Source organism: Falco peregrinus, chromosome 2 (genome assembly GCF_023634155.1).
Source record: "Falco peregrinus isolate bFalPer1 chromosome 2, bFalPer1.pri, whole genome shotgun sequence".
Lineage (NCBI taxonomy): Eukaryota > Metazoa > Chordata > Aves > Falconiformes > Falconidae > Falco > Falco peregrinus.
Window position 1 is genome coordinate 16789866 of NC_073722.1, and position 19060 is coordinate 16808925.

The following is a 19060-nucleotide window of genomic DNA, read 5'->3' on the forward strand; positions in this document are numbered from 1 at the left end:
CACCATGCCCAGCCTAGGCAGCATCTCAGCACCTTCTCATCACCAGCCAAAAGGCTAAACTCAGGCCAGACCCATCTTGCTCTAATTGCACAAAGCTGCTTGGTTTCTGATTTACAGTCACATCCTGCTTTTCTGCCTTTTGCTAGTCCATTTGGCAAATTCAGCCTTTCCTGGTACCCTACCAGGATTTTCAGAGCTGGGTGCACCCTGCCTCCCACCCCCCTGCCCCCACCCCCCCGTAGCAGCAGGCAATCACACACAGACACCTGGAGATTGCCCTCCTGCAGGGGCTATAGGGGTGGAATTGCTGGCTGCTGCACATACAGTCCCACTTATGGGGGTTTCTGCACAGGAGTGGTGATTCAGAGCAAGAGGAATTGTGTCTAACAGGCTGCCAAGGGGATTTTTTTGGAGGTAGGTTGCAAGGGGAGAGAACTGATTGAAAGAGCTAGGTGCAGGGAAGGGCACAGAGCTTCTTTTTTTTTTTTTTTTTTTTTTTTAGAAGTTGCGAAAAAAATGGAGGTAGCCTGCGGAATATAATCTGCATGCTTGAATAGGTCCAACTAGGCTAGCCAGCCTCAATGGAGAAATGCTGTGTGCTCCTTCCCAGGGCCAGAGAGTGTGTGCTGATGCACATGAACAGCATAGACCAGGGAAACAGGTCTCTGAGCTGGCTATTTTGCACAACTCCTTTCATTTTGGGTCACCTCAATCCATATAGAAAACCCTTCACCTGCTTCTTCCCTCACCCCCTTCCCAAAATATGTGGCACTTCGATAGATTACTTGATTTTCAAGTTGTTGAACCTAGGTGAGTCAAAAGTTAGACTTTTACTTAGTGTTTTTAATGCCTAATTCTGGGAAAGTATCAAATTTTCCTCATGTTTGGGGTTTTGGTACATGCATACAACTAATTTAGGTATTACACTTCAGTCTCTTGACTGGGTTGGTGTTGGATCAGGTGTTCAGGGCTCTGAGGGACCACTAGGTGAGTGCACTCTGCAAGGCCATCCTCTGTGCCATGGGCTGCAGGCTTGTCTTCAGGGTGGCTGGAACCTGAGAGTGGCACCTCCAGCACCTAACACCCTAAAAAAAAAGATAAAGCCATTTTCGAGCTACTGGCTCCACCTTGAAGTTTGGGGTTGTTTTCACAAAGCCTTTCAGGGGAGATGCCTTGCATGGCCTGTGTTTCACAACCAAACAGGTGGATCCTGCAGCAGGGCTGCAGGTTGCAGACAGTTTGCAAGGGGGAAGCTGACTGCACATAGGAGGAGGGAATCGGTACCTGATCTGAAGCTGCAAGTATCTTCTGCTGGAGGCAGGTACACAACCAAACTCCCTCCTCTCCTCTTGTACTTGAAACTTCAGGTGGTGTTCAAAAAAACTAGCCTGGGTTTTGTGGAATGAAAGGCTGTACTCTGAAGACATTGGGAAGAGGTATGGCATCTAGCTTGGTCTTTTTAGTCAGTCAAAAGGAAATAGGTTTCATGTGAACTACCAAAATATATTCTAATTCGTTAGTCCAAGACAAAAGTACTGTTTTTCAAAATACTGCATTCAGCTGTCACTCTCCCAGGATCCATGTGAATACACTTCATTTCTAAGTTTCTCCTTAACTTGTCTCTCAAAAGTCTTACTGTAGGGATTTTTGCTTTAGTGCTTTGTGTGTTCAAAAAAACAACACCACCCACCCCACCCTGCACCCAACAGCTATCTTTACAGCCTATCTGAAAAGGCATACAAGTATAAAATAACCCATTTACTAATTGTAAGATAGAGAACAAAGCCTAATACCAATAAGATTGATTTATAATGCATTTTTCCCAAAAAACAAATTAGTGAAACAAGAACATGAGAACCAGGCATAAGCAATGGAGAAGTTGCACAGCATTTATAAAAATAAGTTGCTATATTAATCTTCAGTAAAACAATAGTTTAGTCCTTCTCCACTCTAAAAGTATTCTAGAGCTACAGTCTGAGCAAACATAATATTATAAACCCAACTGTATTCTTGCTTAGATCAAGTTTAGTTAAGATTTGTCTTAATTCAAACAGTAATATTGCATCCCTGATAAACAGCAAGTTAAAAAAACCCTTGCATTGAACACTATCATGTTCCCAAGAGTTTCAGTGTTAGCTCAAGTTAATTATGTTTAAATTATTTCCTTCGTTGAACTGATGCAAAGATCAACATCTCAAGCTATAGAACAAGAGCATGAATTAAAGCTTTCTGCCACTTACAGCGAGGCATGCCTTACCGTTGCACCCTCGTGGTGGGGTTTGCCTGCCTCAAATTTTAACACTGAAGGACTACATCATTAGGAAAAAAAAATCATTGCTTAGTTATGCTACTTGGCTTCCTACCTCTTAGAATTCTTCTAGGGAGGTTTTCAAAGTCCTCATCTTCCAAACGCCGTTGTCTGGCAATGGCATGAAAACAAACATCACTGCCACCTTCCTTTATACTTTCGCTCATGGCTCATCGTGCTGAACACAAGCCACTGCAAGTCTTTAAGTTTTACGTGTAGAAAAACATTAGCTAGTTTTCTCCACCATGTTGGTGATTTGCAGTCGCTGCTTGCTAGTGTGACAGCAGCAAGCTTAAAGGCAGTAGAAAAGAGGGTCAGCTGATTTTCCTGACTGCCTTGATGGATGTAAGTGCAGACTGGTTCTTCTGTGAGCAGTCATACTTGGGCATCACAACTACAACTAAGCATAGAAGTTTGCCTGTGGATGTTTTCAAGCACAGGAGTAACTGTGTAAATTGGAAGCAATTTCTGGCTATAACACAGTTAAAGACAGGTAGCTTCCAAGTGAGACAATTAAGATAAACCCCTGCATTTCTTTGGCAGCATTCTTTTTTTTGTTTGTTTGCTTTCAAATGAGCCCTTCAAAAAGGGAAGGAGCAGGAGTGGAAGAGACTGGACAAAATTGCTCCCAATTAAATCTGTTTTGCAAGGAAGTTTTCAAAGTTTTTAGCCTAGGAGCATTCAAATTATCAGGCAATTTGGATCTTTTTGACATACTGGGAGTATACAGATACTCCAACCACAAAACCAAATAACCATGAACCAGAAAAATTTGTCTGAAGTTACTATTGTTGAGCTACTGTGGATAAATCATCTTTGTGTTAAAGATATGCCAAGTCTCTGCACAAATAAAAAAGCAACCATGAAGTACACAAAGGGACTTTGTCTCATTCTGACAAATGCTCTCTTTGAACTTTTGTGGTATGAGAGTTTCTACAGACTGTAAATAAATATTTTTTTAAAAAAAGCATTCAAAGCATTCTCCTAGAGATTTACAGTTTGTGATCTGGTAGCTACCGACAATGCCACCTGCAGCAGACAGGCCATTCTGTTGTCCTGCTGTATGCAGGTCTTTGTGGATAAAAGCTTGTAAGCAGAAGTCTTACAAGCTGTTTCTTTTTTCTCATTTACAGTCTCTGTTCAAAAGGCATGGTATTACATTTGCTGTATACCAGATGAGATAAATATGATAACCTCAGTACTGACAAATTATTTAGAAGAACGTAGAAGACCAATACTATGTTGTTTTCTAGACAAAGCTTCAGAGGACGTTGTCCTCTACTTGAAGTGAAGTCAAATACACCAAGGCTACAGACTAACACTCTTTTTGATGTCACCCTAGCAGAAGCAGGGTTATCTACCATGTCTTACAGTGATCTATTGGATTCACAAAAATCTTTTTGTTTAATGGTTAGTGCAGTGGAGGCTTATGTCCCCAACTCGCTGACATTCTTGACCTTAAGAACTGCTATGAACGTCAGTCTCTGGGCTTCTTTTATAGCTATGCCTTCTGCTTCTCTTTGGATAGGAAGTGTTTGTAAACATGTAGTTTGCAATGTAAAGTTACTTTGGTTGTGTAATGACTATAATTTGTCAGTTTACAACAGAGCAGGCTAAGGTCAAATTTACATTCTGCCTTTGAAAGTACACCTGGCATTAGAAGAGGGGAGAATGCTGCAAGCTGAAGGAAAAGCTTCCCCTTGTCTCCAGTCATTTCTCTGAGTGGCCTCCTAGTTTTTGTTTTAGGCTGAAATTAGCCAGCTTGGGACTGGTTTGGAGAGAGGAGGGTCATGCAAGCATGGGAAAAGCTGTTTAATAACAAGGTGTCAGATCACTTTGAGCCCAAGTTGAAAACCTAGATCTTTCCCTTCTATTTACAAAGTGTATTTAGCCTTGAAGTACTACTGATTGCATGGGAGCAATTTGGTCACTTTGCTCAGGTGTCTGGGCATAAAAGCCCTTAGGAGAAGATCCATCGAGGTAAACCAAAGGCTTTTAGCTCAACATGATGCATTTTGGTTAAGCCTATTCCAGTTAATGTGAAAGCTAGAGTTGGCAGCCTTTCAGCATGTTTGGGAAGCTGCATTCTCAAAATACATTTGAAGTTACTTTTGCTCAAACAAACAGAAAGGTTATGGGGAATTTAAATACCCAAATCTGGATTTGTGCTCTGCAGGATTCCTGCTCAGATGCTAACTAACCCTGAGGGTTTTTGAAAATGGAAATGCCTATGCAATTTCAAATTAAAGCTCCGCAGGTTCACTAGCTTCTGTTTCTGAGACTACTCAACCCATGCGTCTCCTTCAGCCTGAGGATCATCCTGCAGATCCACACTCATCCCAAACACACCAGGCCTGCAGACACAGCCTTGCATGCCCTCTCCTCTGGAGGTTCTTGGCATGCAGCATCTGCCGATGCTAACTTTTCCCAGAAAGGAGTGGGAAAAAGTGTTTGCTTCCCAGCACAGGAAGGCACTGGGAGATGGGACTGCAACCTCCAGCTTTGGAGGTGAACACCTTATCCTTTAGGATAACTAAGCATGCATTTTCCTTCTCAGACAATCTCCACATCAAATATTTCTGTTAAAACAGCCACTGTGGGAGACAAGGAGGGTCTCATTCTTGATGTAGCACAAAAGTGCTCTCAAAGACAGCAAGGAGACTGAATCCTGAGCTGGGAACCTACTTTTCCACTGCTGGAGTACTGGAGTAGACATGGAGGGGTGATGGCTGCACTCCTGCCCCTCTCCTAGGTGTGGGGAATGATAGTCCTTGCTTGGCGCTTAGAGAGGGAGGAATTTGTTCCTTCTCTTCAGCAGCAGGTACCTCACTATGAATCACAGTAGCAAAACACACTGTATTCTGACCAGAAATTTAAGGGTGTCTAGGATGTAAAGAAAGTTTTCTGCAGCTAGCTTTGCCAGCCCCCTGTTCTGAAACAGCTATTCTTAAAAAAGCCTCAAGGTTATTCTGAAGTCCCTGAACACATCTCAACATCCAGCCTTCCTTCTAGCTTCAAACTTGTGTACCCCTGGTGAAACTGGAAGTCTGCTGAGACAGCTTTACCCAGTACAAGCTGTCCTTTCTGCCTGTGACCCGTACCGTGGATGGCCATCCCTTGCTGTACTTGCCAAGGACAGCCCACCACAGCGCAGCCTTCACTCTTAGGGGAGGCTGGTTGTCTGGGGAAGTGAGCACCAGAGAAGCGACGTGGGTAGAGCTGGTGAACTTCAGCATGGCCCATTTTCATAGAATTATTGAATTGTTTAGGGCGGAAAAGACTTTTAAGATCATCAAGTCCAACTATTAACCCAGCACTGCCAAGTCCGCCACTAAACCATGTCCCTGAGCACCACATCTACATATCTTTTAAATACCTCCAGGGATGGAGACTCAACCATCTCCCTGGGCAAGCTGTTCCAATGCTTGACAGCCCTTTCAGTGAAAAAACTTTTCCTAATCTCCAATCTAAACCTCCCCTGGCGCAACTTGAGGCCGTTTCTTCTTGTCCTACTTCTTGTTACTTGGGATGACTTACTCCTACCTGCCTACAGCCTCCTGTCAGGCAGTCGCAGAGCGCGATAAGCCCCCCCAGGCTCCTTTTCTCCAGGCTAAACACCCCGGCTCCCTCAGCCGCCCCTCACAGCACTTGTGCCCCAGCCCCTTCCCCAGCCCCGCTGCCCGGCTCTGGACACGCTCCAGCCCCTCAGTGTCCCTCCTGCAGCGAGGGGCCCAAACCTGAACACAGGATTCCAGGGGCGGCCTCACCTGTGCCCAGTGCAGGGGGACGGTCACTGCCCTGGTCCCGCTGGCCACGCTGTTGCTGACACAAGCCGGGATGCTGCTGGCCCTCCTGGCCACCTGGGCACGGTGCTGGCTCATGCCCAGCCGGCTGCCCACCAGCACCCCCAGGCCCTTTCCCCCCAGGCACTTCCCAGCCACTCTGCCCCAGCCTGGAGTGCTGCGTGGGGCCGGTGTGACCCCAGGGCAGGACCCGGCACTCGGCCTTGTGGAACCTCATCCAAGTGGCCTGGGCCCGTGGATCCAGCCTGCCCAGACCCCTCTGCAGAGCCTCCTGCCCTCCAGCAGATCAGCACCCCTGCCCAGCCGGGTGTTGGCTGCAGACTCGCTGGGGTGCACTCGATCCCCTCGCCCAGATCACAGACCCAGATCACACGAACCAGGACCGGCCCCAGCGCTGAGCCCTGGGGAACACCCCGTGTGCCCGGCCGCCAGCTGGATGTGGCTCCATTCCCCACCCCCCTTTGGGCTCGGCCAGCCAGCCAGCCTTTTACCCAGCCCGGAACGCACACGTACAGGCCGCGAGCAGCCGGTTTCCCCAGGAGATGCTGTGGGACACGGTGTCAAAGGCTTTACTGAAGTCCAGGTAAACAACATCCACAGCCTTTCCCTCATCCCCTAATTTCCTCTAGCACCTTCGTGTTTGTAACGGCCTTTCACTAATTTCTTTTCTCTCCCCCCCCCCCCCCCCCTCAAGTCAGCCCCTCCGCAGACTGACTCTGTTGGGGTGATCCAGGCATCCCTTCCAGAGTCTGCACGTCTAAATCTTCCTCTGATCATTTTGTTCCCTCAAAAACCCCACTCAATCAGGTCAGTGTGTTTCTTGTAGTACCATGCTTCAGCCTGCTTGGGCCACCCCAAAGGAACTGAGCAGAGCAGAATGGTTATTTTGTGCATTCCTCTCTGCTCCCAGAATCCAGGCAGCCTGCTCCGGCTGGGTGGCCAGGACAAAACACACACAGCACAGCACAGAGCCCCCCGACCCCAGCAGCCCTTTGAGAAAGGGCAGGCGGAGCAGCCACATGCCACCTGAGCCCCATTCCAGTCCAGCTCCTTCTCCTGACTGAGCTGCCCCCAGTAACTCCCGCACGGTGCCCGTGTGTGGGCCACCCTGCCGTGCTTGTGGCACCCGCAGCTGCGGCCGTGCTGTGCCCCCACCATGCGCCAGCGTGCCAGGGGGTGGCAGGGTGCGGGGACCCCGGCGGCACAGCTGGCCCTGCTGCCCCTTGTGGGCCCGCTGCTCCGCGGAGCTGCGTGGGGAAGCGTTTTGTGGGAAAAGTCACATTTCTTCGGGCCAGTTGATGTGTTTTGGTTAAAAGAGGATGGGGAAACCCAGGTTTGGTGGGAGCGATGGCCATGTACTGCGGCGGGGAGACACAAACCTGTGCGGCAGAGCCCACAAAGCCAGGCTGCTTGCGGGTGGCACATGCTTGTTATTTAGCCCAAGCTGATTAAGGGTGTTTGAGTCTTACAGATTGAGCCTAGAAGGGGAGACCAAGGGTTAGACAGGGAAAGAAAAGTCATGGAAATAAAGCACTGTGCTTGGTCCGACCAAAAGTCCCCCTGCCTGTCCCTTGTCCGATGCTGACCATAAGCACATGGCAGCAAAAGCATTAAGGCCAGAGCAGGTATTCAGGACACTCCAAGTACTCCTCTGGCCTCCCATATTTTCCAGTTCATTCTAGCCCACATACCAGTTTTATCTATTAAACAAACCTCAGTCCTGCCTCAAACCCATGTAAATATTATGCATCCAGAAGATCCTCTGCCAAGAAGTCCCGGAGGTTTGTTGTCAGCTGGCTGAGAAGCTACTGCCTCGAGAGCCGTTGTGCCTGCAGAGGCTCGCTGCCCGGCCATGCAGCATGAGGAGCCTGGTTCGTGCCCACCCAGCCCAAGCCATCCCCTCTCATTTGTCCTCTATGCCACCCAGGAGCCTCCCTACATCATGGGGCTCAGCCTCTCCTCCCCACCACAGCACACTGTCTTGCACAGAGGGGCAGAAGGCACAAGGGGACGGGGTCTGCCTGCTGGTCACCTTGTCTTGCCACCCATGCACTGAATGAACTCGGTGTTCAAGCTTGCGCCCCAGTCCTGGCAAGGACTTGCTCTGGAATGGCAGCGCTCCCCCCTCTATCTTATATATCTCTTAGAGTGATTTCTCTGGCTGCATTCAAGATCAACATGTATTTCTCCTCCAGCACATGAAAACCAATTAAATTGCTCTGGTGTATGCTACAAACTCCCCAGGTGCAACATTTCAGAAAACAAACAAACAAACAGTTGTTTTATGCTCCTTGACTAGAAGCCTGAGATCCAGCCAGGTTTAGAGCCCAGTCACTTACCGAGGTAGGGGCTTAGGAAGACACGAACTGATGGAAAGCCCCAACTTCTCCGGTGATCCAGCACAGGCGGGCAGCTCACAACCAGACCCACACCAACAAGAGGCTTCTGCAAGACAGGCAGTGAGAGGGGTCACCCCCCCCCTTCCAGGCCTTAAATGAGCTGGGGCAGGTGCCTGGGAAAACCAGGCGCAGGTGGGACGCTGCTTGAGGTGGATTGCAGTGTGGTAGATGAGCTGCCCTGAAGCATCACTAGTGCAGGTTGTGCAGGGGTCAAATGTTAGCCTGAAGGATGCTGTACAAAGAAAAGGTTGCGTGCAATAGGCGCAATTAGAGGAAACACAGACACGTTGGTTTTCACATTGATTTTCTTCCCCAAAACTCAGGAACTTGGGAATGTCACTCAGCTGCAGTGCAGGTGCATTCTGCAGCAGGGCAGGGATGGCAGCGGACGGGGGTCCTGAGCCGGGGGAACCCCGGGGGAGCTGAGAAACCCACTGGGAGCTGGCAACTCACACAACAGTTGCATGAGAGCAGCTGGTGAGGTACGGGCACCCCACCCTTCCACACATGCACAGAGGGCAGCCCCAGGGCCCGCCTGGGAGAACGCACAGTGAAGATGCTGGGCTGAGGGACATTCCACTGGCTGAGCAGAGAGACTGGAAGCCCACATAACCCAGCAACCAGGTGCCTCTCCATGACCATCTGCACAGGTCAAGGGTGCTCATCCTACCTCATGGCAGAACAGCAGGCACTCTTCTGAGAGGCAAGGCTGCAGCTCTGGCTGGGGAGTCTGTGCCATCTACCCTAGCTGTGGCCGACGTCTCCAGCCAGATGGAGCTGCTGAGGGGAGAGGCCACAGTGCAGATCTCAGACCACAGGACGTGCTCAGATCTTTCTCCTGGGGCAGGGACAGGCAGCGGACCTGCCTGCAAAAGCTGTGCCCAGGTGAAGGACCTACTGCAGCAGGAGTCTGAGCTGCAGGAGGCAGTGAGAAGGCTGCGTAGCATCAGTGAGGCTGAGAAGGAGCTAGATAGCTGGTTCCAAGGACAGCCTACAGTGGACCCAGAGCCCACGGCCAAACAGCCAAAACCTCCCCCACCGGCACACACAGGAGGGAAGGCAGCCAATAGTGCAGAAGAATGGAAGACTAACAGAAGGACCTGCAGGAGGAAGGGACTTCCCTTGGAGCCTGAGGCACCCTTGCAGAACTGCTTCGTTGCTCTGCCAACCGAAGAGGAGACAACAGTCACATCGGGAGAGACGCTGGAGCCAAGTAAGGCAGCCTGGTCTGCTCCTCGTGCGACAGCCGGCATAACTGAGGAAAAGCGATGGGCGATAGCAGTAGGTGACTCTCTTCTGAGAGGTGTGGAGGCACCTGTGCTGACCTGATGTGCTTTCTAGAGAGGTGTGCTGCTTACCGGGGTCTCACATCAGGGGTGTCACTGAGAGTCTACTGAGCCTTATATAGTCCACTGACTGTTTTCTGCTGCTGCTGTTTCATGCGGCACCAGTGATACAGCCAGGAGCAGTCTGAGGGGCACCAAGAAGGATTACAGAGCCCTGGGGGTGGTGGTAAGGGACTCTGGAGCACACACAGTTTTTTTCATCAGTCCTCCCAGGTAATTACCAGACCCAGTGAATATGGCTGTAAGCTCTAAAATTTCCATATCCTCTAAATATTAAGTAGCATGCAGTTAATTTGGTTTTGCTGGCAAGGCCTAAGAAACTAAAAGGTCCTTGACTTAGTACAAACATCACTTAGCAACCACTAAATACATCAATGTATTGTCAACATTACCCTCACACTAAATCTGAAATGCAGTACTGTACCAGCTACTAAAAAAAAGAATTAACTCTATTCCAGCTGAAACCAGGACAAACATCTTTCTCAGCAACATGGACAGTGGGATCGAGTGCACCCTCAGCGAGTTTGCTGACAACACCAAGCTGCGTGACATGCTGGAGGGCAGGGACACCATCCAGAGGGACCTTGAATGGCTGGAGAGGTGGGGCCATGCAAATCCCATGGAGTTCAACAAGGCCAAGTGCAAGGGCCTGCGTGTGGGTTGGGGCAATCCCAAGCACAAATACAGGCTGGGCTGAGAATGGATTGAGAGCAGCTCTGAGGACTTGGGGTGCTGGTTAACAAGAAGCTCAACGTGACCTGGCAGTGTGCGCTTGCAGCCCAGAAAGCAACTGTATCCTGGGCCGTATCAACAGAAGCGTGGCCAGCAGGTTGAGGGAGGGGATTCTACCCCTCTGCTCTGTTCTCGTGAGACCCTACCTGGAGTCCCACGTTCAGCTCTGTGGCCCCCAACACAAGGACATGGACCTGTTGGAATGAGTCCAGAGGAGGGCCGTGAAGATGATCAGAGGGATGAAGCACCTCTCCTGTGAAGACAGGCTCTGGGGGAGACCTTACAGCAGCCTTCCAGTACCTAAAGGGCAAGAAAGCTGGAGAGAGACTTTTTACAAGGGCATGCAGGGACAGGACAAGGGGGAATGGCTTTAAACTGAAAGAGGGTAGATTTAGATGAGATATTGGGAAGAAATTCTTTACTGTGCAGGTGGTGAGACACTGGCCCAGGCTGCCCAGAGCAGCTGTGGGTGCCCCATCCCTGGCAGGGCTCAGGGCCAGGCTGGATGGGGCTGGGAGCAGCCTGGGCTGGTGGCGGGCGTCCCTGCACGTGGCAGGGGGGTTGGAGCTAGATGATCTTTAAGGTCCCTTCCAACTCAAACCATTCCATGATTCTATGATTCAAAACAAGTATGAGTCAGCTGTCCAGAGGCTTGCACGCATCTTAGTTGCTGCAGGAAGAAAGGACCTGGCCTGTAGTTTTACAGAGCTTTTGTGTGAAGTCAGAGGCTTGTTTGGTGCAGCTGGACATGGCCCAGCACCGAGCCTGCTTCTCACTGTTGCAGGACAGCCTGCACTTTGTGGGTATGAGAGTTTGCCACACAGAAACAAGCTCAAAGTACACAGAGCTACACCCACCCTTCAAGTACATACAAACCCCAACGATTAGCCACAGTTTAGTAGCTAATACAAGCCACTATTGGGCAATTGGAGCTCTTGCTGTTTTCTTTAGAGGCGTGCACGATTCCTGCCAGATAGCACAGGTATTTAATTTCCTGTGATCAAAGAGCAGGATCCTAACAGCAGAAGCAAAAAACCTGTCCTCTTAACCTGTCCTCTTCATCTGAAAGCTACGTGTAAGATGGTTAGCTCAAAACTATGGTTAACTCCAAACAGTGACTCCGTGGGTTTGAGTCGCTACTGAGCTGGGGGCAGCTGGCCTGGGCGCATTGCATGGGAGCAGCGACCGCTTCAAGAAGCAAACTGCTGCTATTGCACCTCATCTTAGACAAGGGCAAGCGAACTGGTGGCAATTACATGGGGCTGAAGCTTTAGCCCTTTACTTCCCTATGAGAATATGTTGCCTTTTCAGACTCAGTTGCAAAGGGTACCTCTGTGCTAACGAAATCATAATAATACCAGTTGTTCTCACCTGTTCCTTTAAAGATCAAAACATGGCCCTGTAATTTGCAGAACAAGCATCAGTACTGGGAAGGCAGGGTATGATATGTGTGCAACAAACAAATCACAGTGTCTGCAGTATTCAGCGGTACTTTAATAGTGGAGTTGGCAGTGTTAGGGTAACGGTCGGATTCAATGATCTCAAGGGTCTTCTCCACCCTAAAAGATTCTATGTTTACAAGTGGCACATATTACTGCCTGTTTCTAGAATCCTGTCAGATACAGGACTTGCAGCTGAGCTTATGCAATTTGAAATTCTAAACCATGGAACTGGATAACTATTTTATACTTGAGAAACTACTTGCAAGAGAAAGAGCAATTGCACCTTAGCTAGGTGCAGGTTCTAGTACAAGCTGGACAAAGGCACTCTGCACAGCAGGGGTCCTCAAACTTTTTAAACAGAGGGCCGGCATGCGGATGAAGCGGCAGGCAGTCATCTGCGGCTGCTTGGTTCCCCCCGCAACCCCCGGCGGGGGCGGGGGGGTCTGTAAATACCGGGGGCCGGATTGAGGATCCTGGGGGGCAGTATCTGGCCCACAGACCGTAGTTTGAGGACCCCTGCTGCACAGTGTGGCTTAAATGTTATGTAGAATAACTTAAGTCAATTTTTATTTTTTTAAAATCACTAATTCCTTCTGCTGCAAGTGCACAAACAAGGATTACTTTGGCTGTCAGGCCAGGCCGCTGCTACACTAGCATCCCTGAAAGCGCTCCTTCCAACTGCCTCAGCAAGCATGACTCGAAAGGGGTTTTTGTCTGTTGAAGATAAAAATTTTCTGGTTTTGTGCAAGTAACAGTCCAAAATATTACCTGTCCAGCGGGAGAAAACTCGCCGCTAGCCTTCTCCTTCCTTTCCTCAGAAGAGCATCAGGAGGCAGATGCAGGCCATGGGGAAGCTCCCCCTGCACTTCTGCAGTGTCGTCTAACATCCAAGGAGGTGCACAGCGCAGACATAATTTGCTGCTGGTGAGTGTTTAGCAGATGTTACAGTTGTCTCTAATTTAGAAATGAGTTTGTTACCCAGCTTGTTGGAGGCTGCAGGAGGTGAAGGGCCTCCGATCCAAGACTTAAAAGGGAAGGAACAGGAAAGCCGGGAGAGGCAGCTGCCAGCTGCTGCCCATTCATCCCCACGCACTGTGAATCCGGACGGGCCGGTGCCAGCAGTGCCAGGAATAATGAACAGGAGGTGGGGTTCCAAATAAGGAAATGTCACAACCCCTGACACCAAGAAAACTGAAAGATTACTGGTGTTCCAGAGGCAGAACGTGGCAGGGTGGGAAGAGGAGTTACCGAGTGTTCCCTGATCAGGAGCTTTAGTCTTGGTGTTGCCGCACCCTCCCCTCCCTGCCGTTACTTCACAGATACCTGGAGTGGAAGCAAGAGGGACCGGTGGTGGCCAGGAGCAGCAGTGCCACCCTTGTAACACAGCAGGGGCTCAGACACCGGAGAAAGTCCCACCCGGCGGTCTCAGGAAGCGTCCCTATGAATGGAGCTCGGTGCCACTCACTGCAGCACTTCTGGTTTCTCAGCCTAGCCCAGATGAGTGACCACTCTTACCAGTTGCAAGCCACCAGGAGAACCAGGAGGGCCAGGATCAGACCTTGATGCCTGTGGCAGCCTCTTCCAGCCTCTCACCGGTGTGCTGCAGAGGCTGCAGGCAGCAGTATTTCCTACATGGAAGGAAGTAATCGCAGAAGGCAATGAAAGCGTTGCTTTTCCATGCTGTCAGCTCCAGGTAACTGCAGTAGCCACGCTGCGTCGCACGCTGTGCGCCATCCACTCAGGGGCAACAGCATGTGATGTTGAAGAGAGCACCTTCTGGAAAAGATTACAAGTCTGTATGTCTTTGGAGATGAGGCACATCACACAAGTTACTTGCAGCAATAGTCAAGGATGGCCTGAAATCTTGAGAGGCAAAAGGTAGGAAATTAACAGTAGGCGTTGCCATAAAGGAATATAAATTCTTGTAAAGAAATCTCCACCCACTGTGCATGCTATAGGAAACACAAGACAGAAGGAGGATTTCTGTCCTAGTTTTATTTTTATTCTTTTTACAATGCCTGCTTCAATGAAAGATCGAAACAGTTGAACCAAACCAGAAATTATATGCTCATACCATTTACAATATTTACATAATATACATTTTTTTTTTGCTCAACAGGTAGTTATAGCAACTTGGGAAAAAAGTGCAAGTGAAAAGAATCAATGGTGTAAAAAGTTAAACTTTCTTGTCGATTATGTTGCACTGCTTGAGCTAACAGAAGTAACAAGTGGGGTAAATGCACTTCATAGTAAGCAAGCATAGTTGTCACTTAACAGTGACAGGTCCTGCTGAGCTTTTACACCAAGCCTAAGCCATTAGGAAGCTATTACTCTAGCCAGAAAATTGATGAGTGAGCTCACAAGTGATCCCTTCTTCATCTTAACATTGAACAGCAGAACTGCAGTGTTAAACTTTCTGTTGTGCAAATAGATAGCAATTAATTTGAAATGCTCTGCTGTAATAAATGCCAAAATATATTTTAAATTCATTATTATACATGCTAGAAAATTACACTAAAAAGTCCAAGTTTCCAAAGTAACAATTACTTTTCTCTCTATATATTCTATATATAATTTTAAAATTTTTAATTATTCTTTTTTTTTTAATATCCAGGATGCTCCAGTACGGCTGTGTTTTTTTCATAAGCATCTACCAAAGTCCTGTACATAACCAAAGCCTCATTGAAAAGTTAGTTTTCCAGGTATGCTACTTTGGTCACCCTCTCATTTTCCCTTCCCCTCTTTTTAAAGCACCTTTCCACACATCCATTCCCTGGCTGTCTGTGCTAGCCTTTTAACCTCGGGCTATGCTGCCCTTCCCATGGAAGGGCTGAAATTCAGTCCCCTTCAATTAATAAGCCAAGTTGCACAGCCACTGACAGACAAACAGCTGGTGACATTTGTCACCCCTTGGAGTGTTCCTTCAATACAGTACTGCAATCTCCAGGTTAGACAATTTAATTCTGTCAAATACCTGACATAAACAGGAATTACTTTAGACCTGGATTTTGTTTCATAGCTACGTACAGGTGTGGTTTTCCATACACAAGCTGTACACATGCTACCATGGCCTAAGTCCAAAACAGAGTGCCCAGTGCTCTCAGCTACATAGTGTTCAACAAAAATAACCTGAATTTTACAGATATAGCCTATCACCCACCCTTGTGATTTTCTCCATGGTTTTATCCTCAAGTAGCACCAACCATTTAAAATTTTCATCTTTCATATATATATACACACGCACCTTTTAATATTTTTCTATATATACACACATATATGTGGCATCAGTACGTTCACCACAAGAGAAACTTATATACAATTAGTTGGAAAAATTAAATTTTATCGAGTTACAGTATACCAAAACAAAATTGGCATTTGTGCTTTCTGTTAGTACAGGAGTCATTTTTGTAATTTCAAAAAAAGTGTATATTTTTTATTTGCATCAAGATATGTCATATGATGAAAAATGTTAGAAAAAGCTAGGATTGAGAATTACAGAGCATCGATTTTCCTCATATGCCCCAGTAAGTCTACAGAAAACTTTCTATAAAAATTCTCCATTCAAACACCTATGTGGTTACCCAAGCTTGCCTGAGTATCTTCTTAATAAATAACACACAGCAGAACCATGCATCCTGTCTTGCACTATGCACATTCACAAGATAAGTTTCTGCTTTCACTGAGTAACAGGTTATTAAAACAGCACTTAATCTTCACTTTTTACTCCGGACTTCAAAGTGCTTTTAAAAAGAAGGAAGTACCCCCATTCTACACGGTGGTTAAGAGGCACAAGGAATAAGGCTTGAATTACTGTCTTCAGACACTGACCAGGCCGTGGAAACCAAGGGTTTAAACTCCAGATTCTCCCCAATCTGTTTACTGGATTGCAGAATCCCATTTTTTCAGGTAATCTCTACTCTTGGATGTAGACGCTTGTTTATAATCTGTAACATGAACTAAAAAACCAGCAGCTCCACAACCCAAACAGGCCCAGCTATACTTCAGTAAAGGTACTTTTCTCTTGAAAGCATGAAATAGTTTCATAAGAAAGCTGTTTAATTAAAAACAGAGCTAAGTTTAACCTTCACAGTGAGTTAGTAAATACAGGTCGTCTGATACAGCAGGCTGTGAGTACCTCTTTGACTGGGCTAACAAGTATTTTCTGGCCAATCATAATTTCTGCATGGGGCTACATAAAAGTGACCACCTGCCTCATCTGTTTACGCTTCAGTAACCACTGCAGGCCAAAAAATTTTTGCTAAAGATATACAACATTAAATAATCATTAAAAACTAATGGTAAACTTTATTTTGGAAGGGTTTTTTAAATACCAAACCTGTCAGGCTGGGTGCTGCAGACTGCTGCCATCCACTTCAGGAACTAAAATATACAGCACATGTGCTGTTACTTTGCAAGCACTTCAATTATTTTATGAGTAAGAGATCTTCTGTGTCCTAATAGGAAGTCAGAGCATTCACATTCATTTCAGGAAACATTCACCTCTGCTAAACCACAAATAACTCTTCCTTTAGCCGTTACCTATATGCACATCAGCAATGCTTTTCCACAGGCTTCCTGTAAATGGAGGTCTCTTCTAGTCCTCCATTTTGACAAACTACACTCTCAGAGATGGCTGCAGGATCCCTTTTTCAATAAGGTGAGATTTCAGGGTTTTATACACACTTAATTGTTGCTCAGGCTGAAGTATCAACAGCTGTTTCAGTAATTTGCTGGGATTTGGACCCCTGTCAATGAAAAAAGAAATTTTTTTGTGAGCAGCAGCTCTAAAGAAACTTTGACAGCTTTCCATTTTCCTCTTGCTGCACTAACAAATCCATCCATTTTGGGGGGACACCAGGTTATGGATTTCTCCCAGTCTATCTCCTCAGGATGCATGGCCAAGCATTACTGGCAAAGCATACTCCTCAGCTCAATCTGAACAGAAACTAAAATGCATTTCTTGTATTTGCTGTCAAATGTGGATATTAAGAAGGCTTATGACAAATAAAATTCACTGATTCATACTTAATCACTGTAATCAGCATTTTTCATCAGCAGATATTTTTTTTTAATTTAGCCTCTGTTGCCAGATAAGTTGTGTACTACTGAACTAAATGGAAAGTTGGCCATGTTGGTAAAGAAAACCGTAAATTAAACCACGCTTTTTTAAACAACAGCCTCATTTTTAGCTTGTCACTTATTTATAGTCTGCTTCTGAGATGGACTGAATAAAAGGCAAAGAATCTGTTGCTGATTAGGTATCTAATAACTATTGATCCATAAGCATTTACAAAACTAAAGGCATGTATCAGTTTGGACACCTACAGCCTCTTGATCCCTCCCTGCCTCAGGAACTGAAATGAACGTAAGACAATTGTCATTTCCAGGATTTCTTCTTGAAAGCCAGTGTGGTTGAGGGAAAATTGTTATTTTTAAGAAGTTGTCTCCTCTCTAACTACAGTGTTTTCATCTCAAACAGAAAATCCCAAGAAATATTGAAACGTACAGGAAGAACTGCAGTCCTGCAGCCTACAGGCTCTCCAGGAACCACACAGGGAAAGCAGATGCTGCTGCAACCCTCCTGCCCCAAACCCCATCCTCACACCTCTGTGTCACCAGTAAATTCTAGTAAAACTTCTAAGAGTTTGCTACACAAAACTTGCTGGTATTTAGGGCACACAGGTTATTTTAACAGCAGTCACAGAAACATTAAGGCGTAGCTTGAATCTGACACAAATCCTAGGCAGGCATATATTTTCTTAGTAGTTCTGTATTTGAAATCATTGCATAGATCAGAAACAGAAACCTGCAATCTCCGCTGTGCTAACAGTGCAGAACATAACTCGTACAAAGTCACTACGGTACAGCTCATTAAGTAGTTAATATTGTAAAAAGCCCATACCTTATGAAACTGGTGATATAGACATGAACAAAAGTGGCCATCAGGTACTGACAATCAAAGCGATCCATTATCCCACCATGCCCAGGGATTGTGTCTGCGAAATCCTTTTGGTGTGAAGGATGGAAAGGGGAGAAAAAAACCAAAACAAACAACCAACAAAAAGTCACGGTCAGTGATTCCAACCACACACACTAATGACGCGTCTATCACTTGAGAGCAGCACATTAAGGCTGCAATTAAGCTACGGTTTCACTGCACTGAGCCAAAAGTTAGCCAGAGCCTCCTTTGCTAAAGGAGTTTTTAACTGCAAAGGTGAGCCAAGGGATGAGAAGAAAAATAAGACATGAAGCAACTCGTCCACAGTATCACACAAGAGGACAGCAGTAAGTCAGGTGCTGGTTTGCCAGTACCGAGTACACTTGCATGCCTATACATACTTCATTTTGTAGCCAGCCTCTTCAGCTAATGGCTGTCATTTCTTGCCTCTGCAGAATATAATTCTCCTCTTTAATTCTTTCATTGCTCTACAGCTGCTGCTGAAACATTTGTAACCAGGGGATATATATTTGCTGCAAGAGAAGCAGTAACCTGAGGACTCTTTCCATTGCCTAACACCGGCTTTGCAAGTCAGACTGCCCATTTACCTGCTGTTTTTTCTCATTGGGTTCTTGGTAACCACAGTTAAAAACCATAATGTCTGCATACCATACAAATTTATTTAAGAAGTTATATATTATTAATAAAAATAAATTTATTTTTATGTATTTAATCAAGAAAACCTGTAGTGAAAAAATTATCATTACTTCAAAAAAAAAATTTCTGATGCAAACAAAACTCTATACACTACCTTTGTATTACCTGACCTTGTCTACCCAACAGAACAGCTTTATCAGTCAAACTATCTTCATATATCCTTTCTGTCAGCCACACTCACTTGTGTACTCGCTGGGTGAAAACCCTGACCTTAGACATGTGGGGCAACTGCCAGCAAGTTAAACCAGCCCCGTGCCAGTGCCACTCCAGCCCTGGGTAGGCATGGAGTGTATCACCTAACCCGTGCTGTCTTCCCAACAACCCTTTGGCCACCACCTTGGGGCCCAGAAGTATTTAAAAAAAAACAACACAAAA

At 46.7% G+C, this 19060-nt stretch overlaps 1 protein-coding gene across 1 annotated transcript in view; it reads right to left on the reverse strand.

The window, feature by feature from the left end:
• Positions 1 to 16291: 16291 nt before the first annotated feature.
• The window catches only part of CDS1 (CDP-diacylglycerol synthase 1), a 32452-nt gene continuing 29683 nt past the window's right edge, over positions 16292 to 19060 (reverse strand). The window contains exons 12-13 of the mRNA XM_055797740.1: positions 17933 to 18036; positions 16292 to 16775 (exon numbers count right to left, since the gene is read on the reverse strand). Coding sequence (XP_055653715.1) covers positions 16646 to 16775; positions 17933 to 18036 — 234 coding nt within the window. The 3' untranslated portion in view covers positions 16292 to 16645. The remainder of the gene's footprint in view (positions 16776 to 17932; positions 18037 to 19060) is intronic.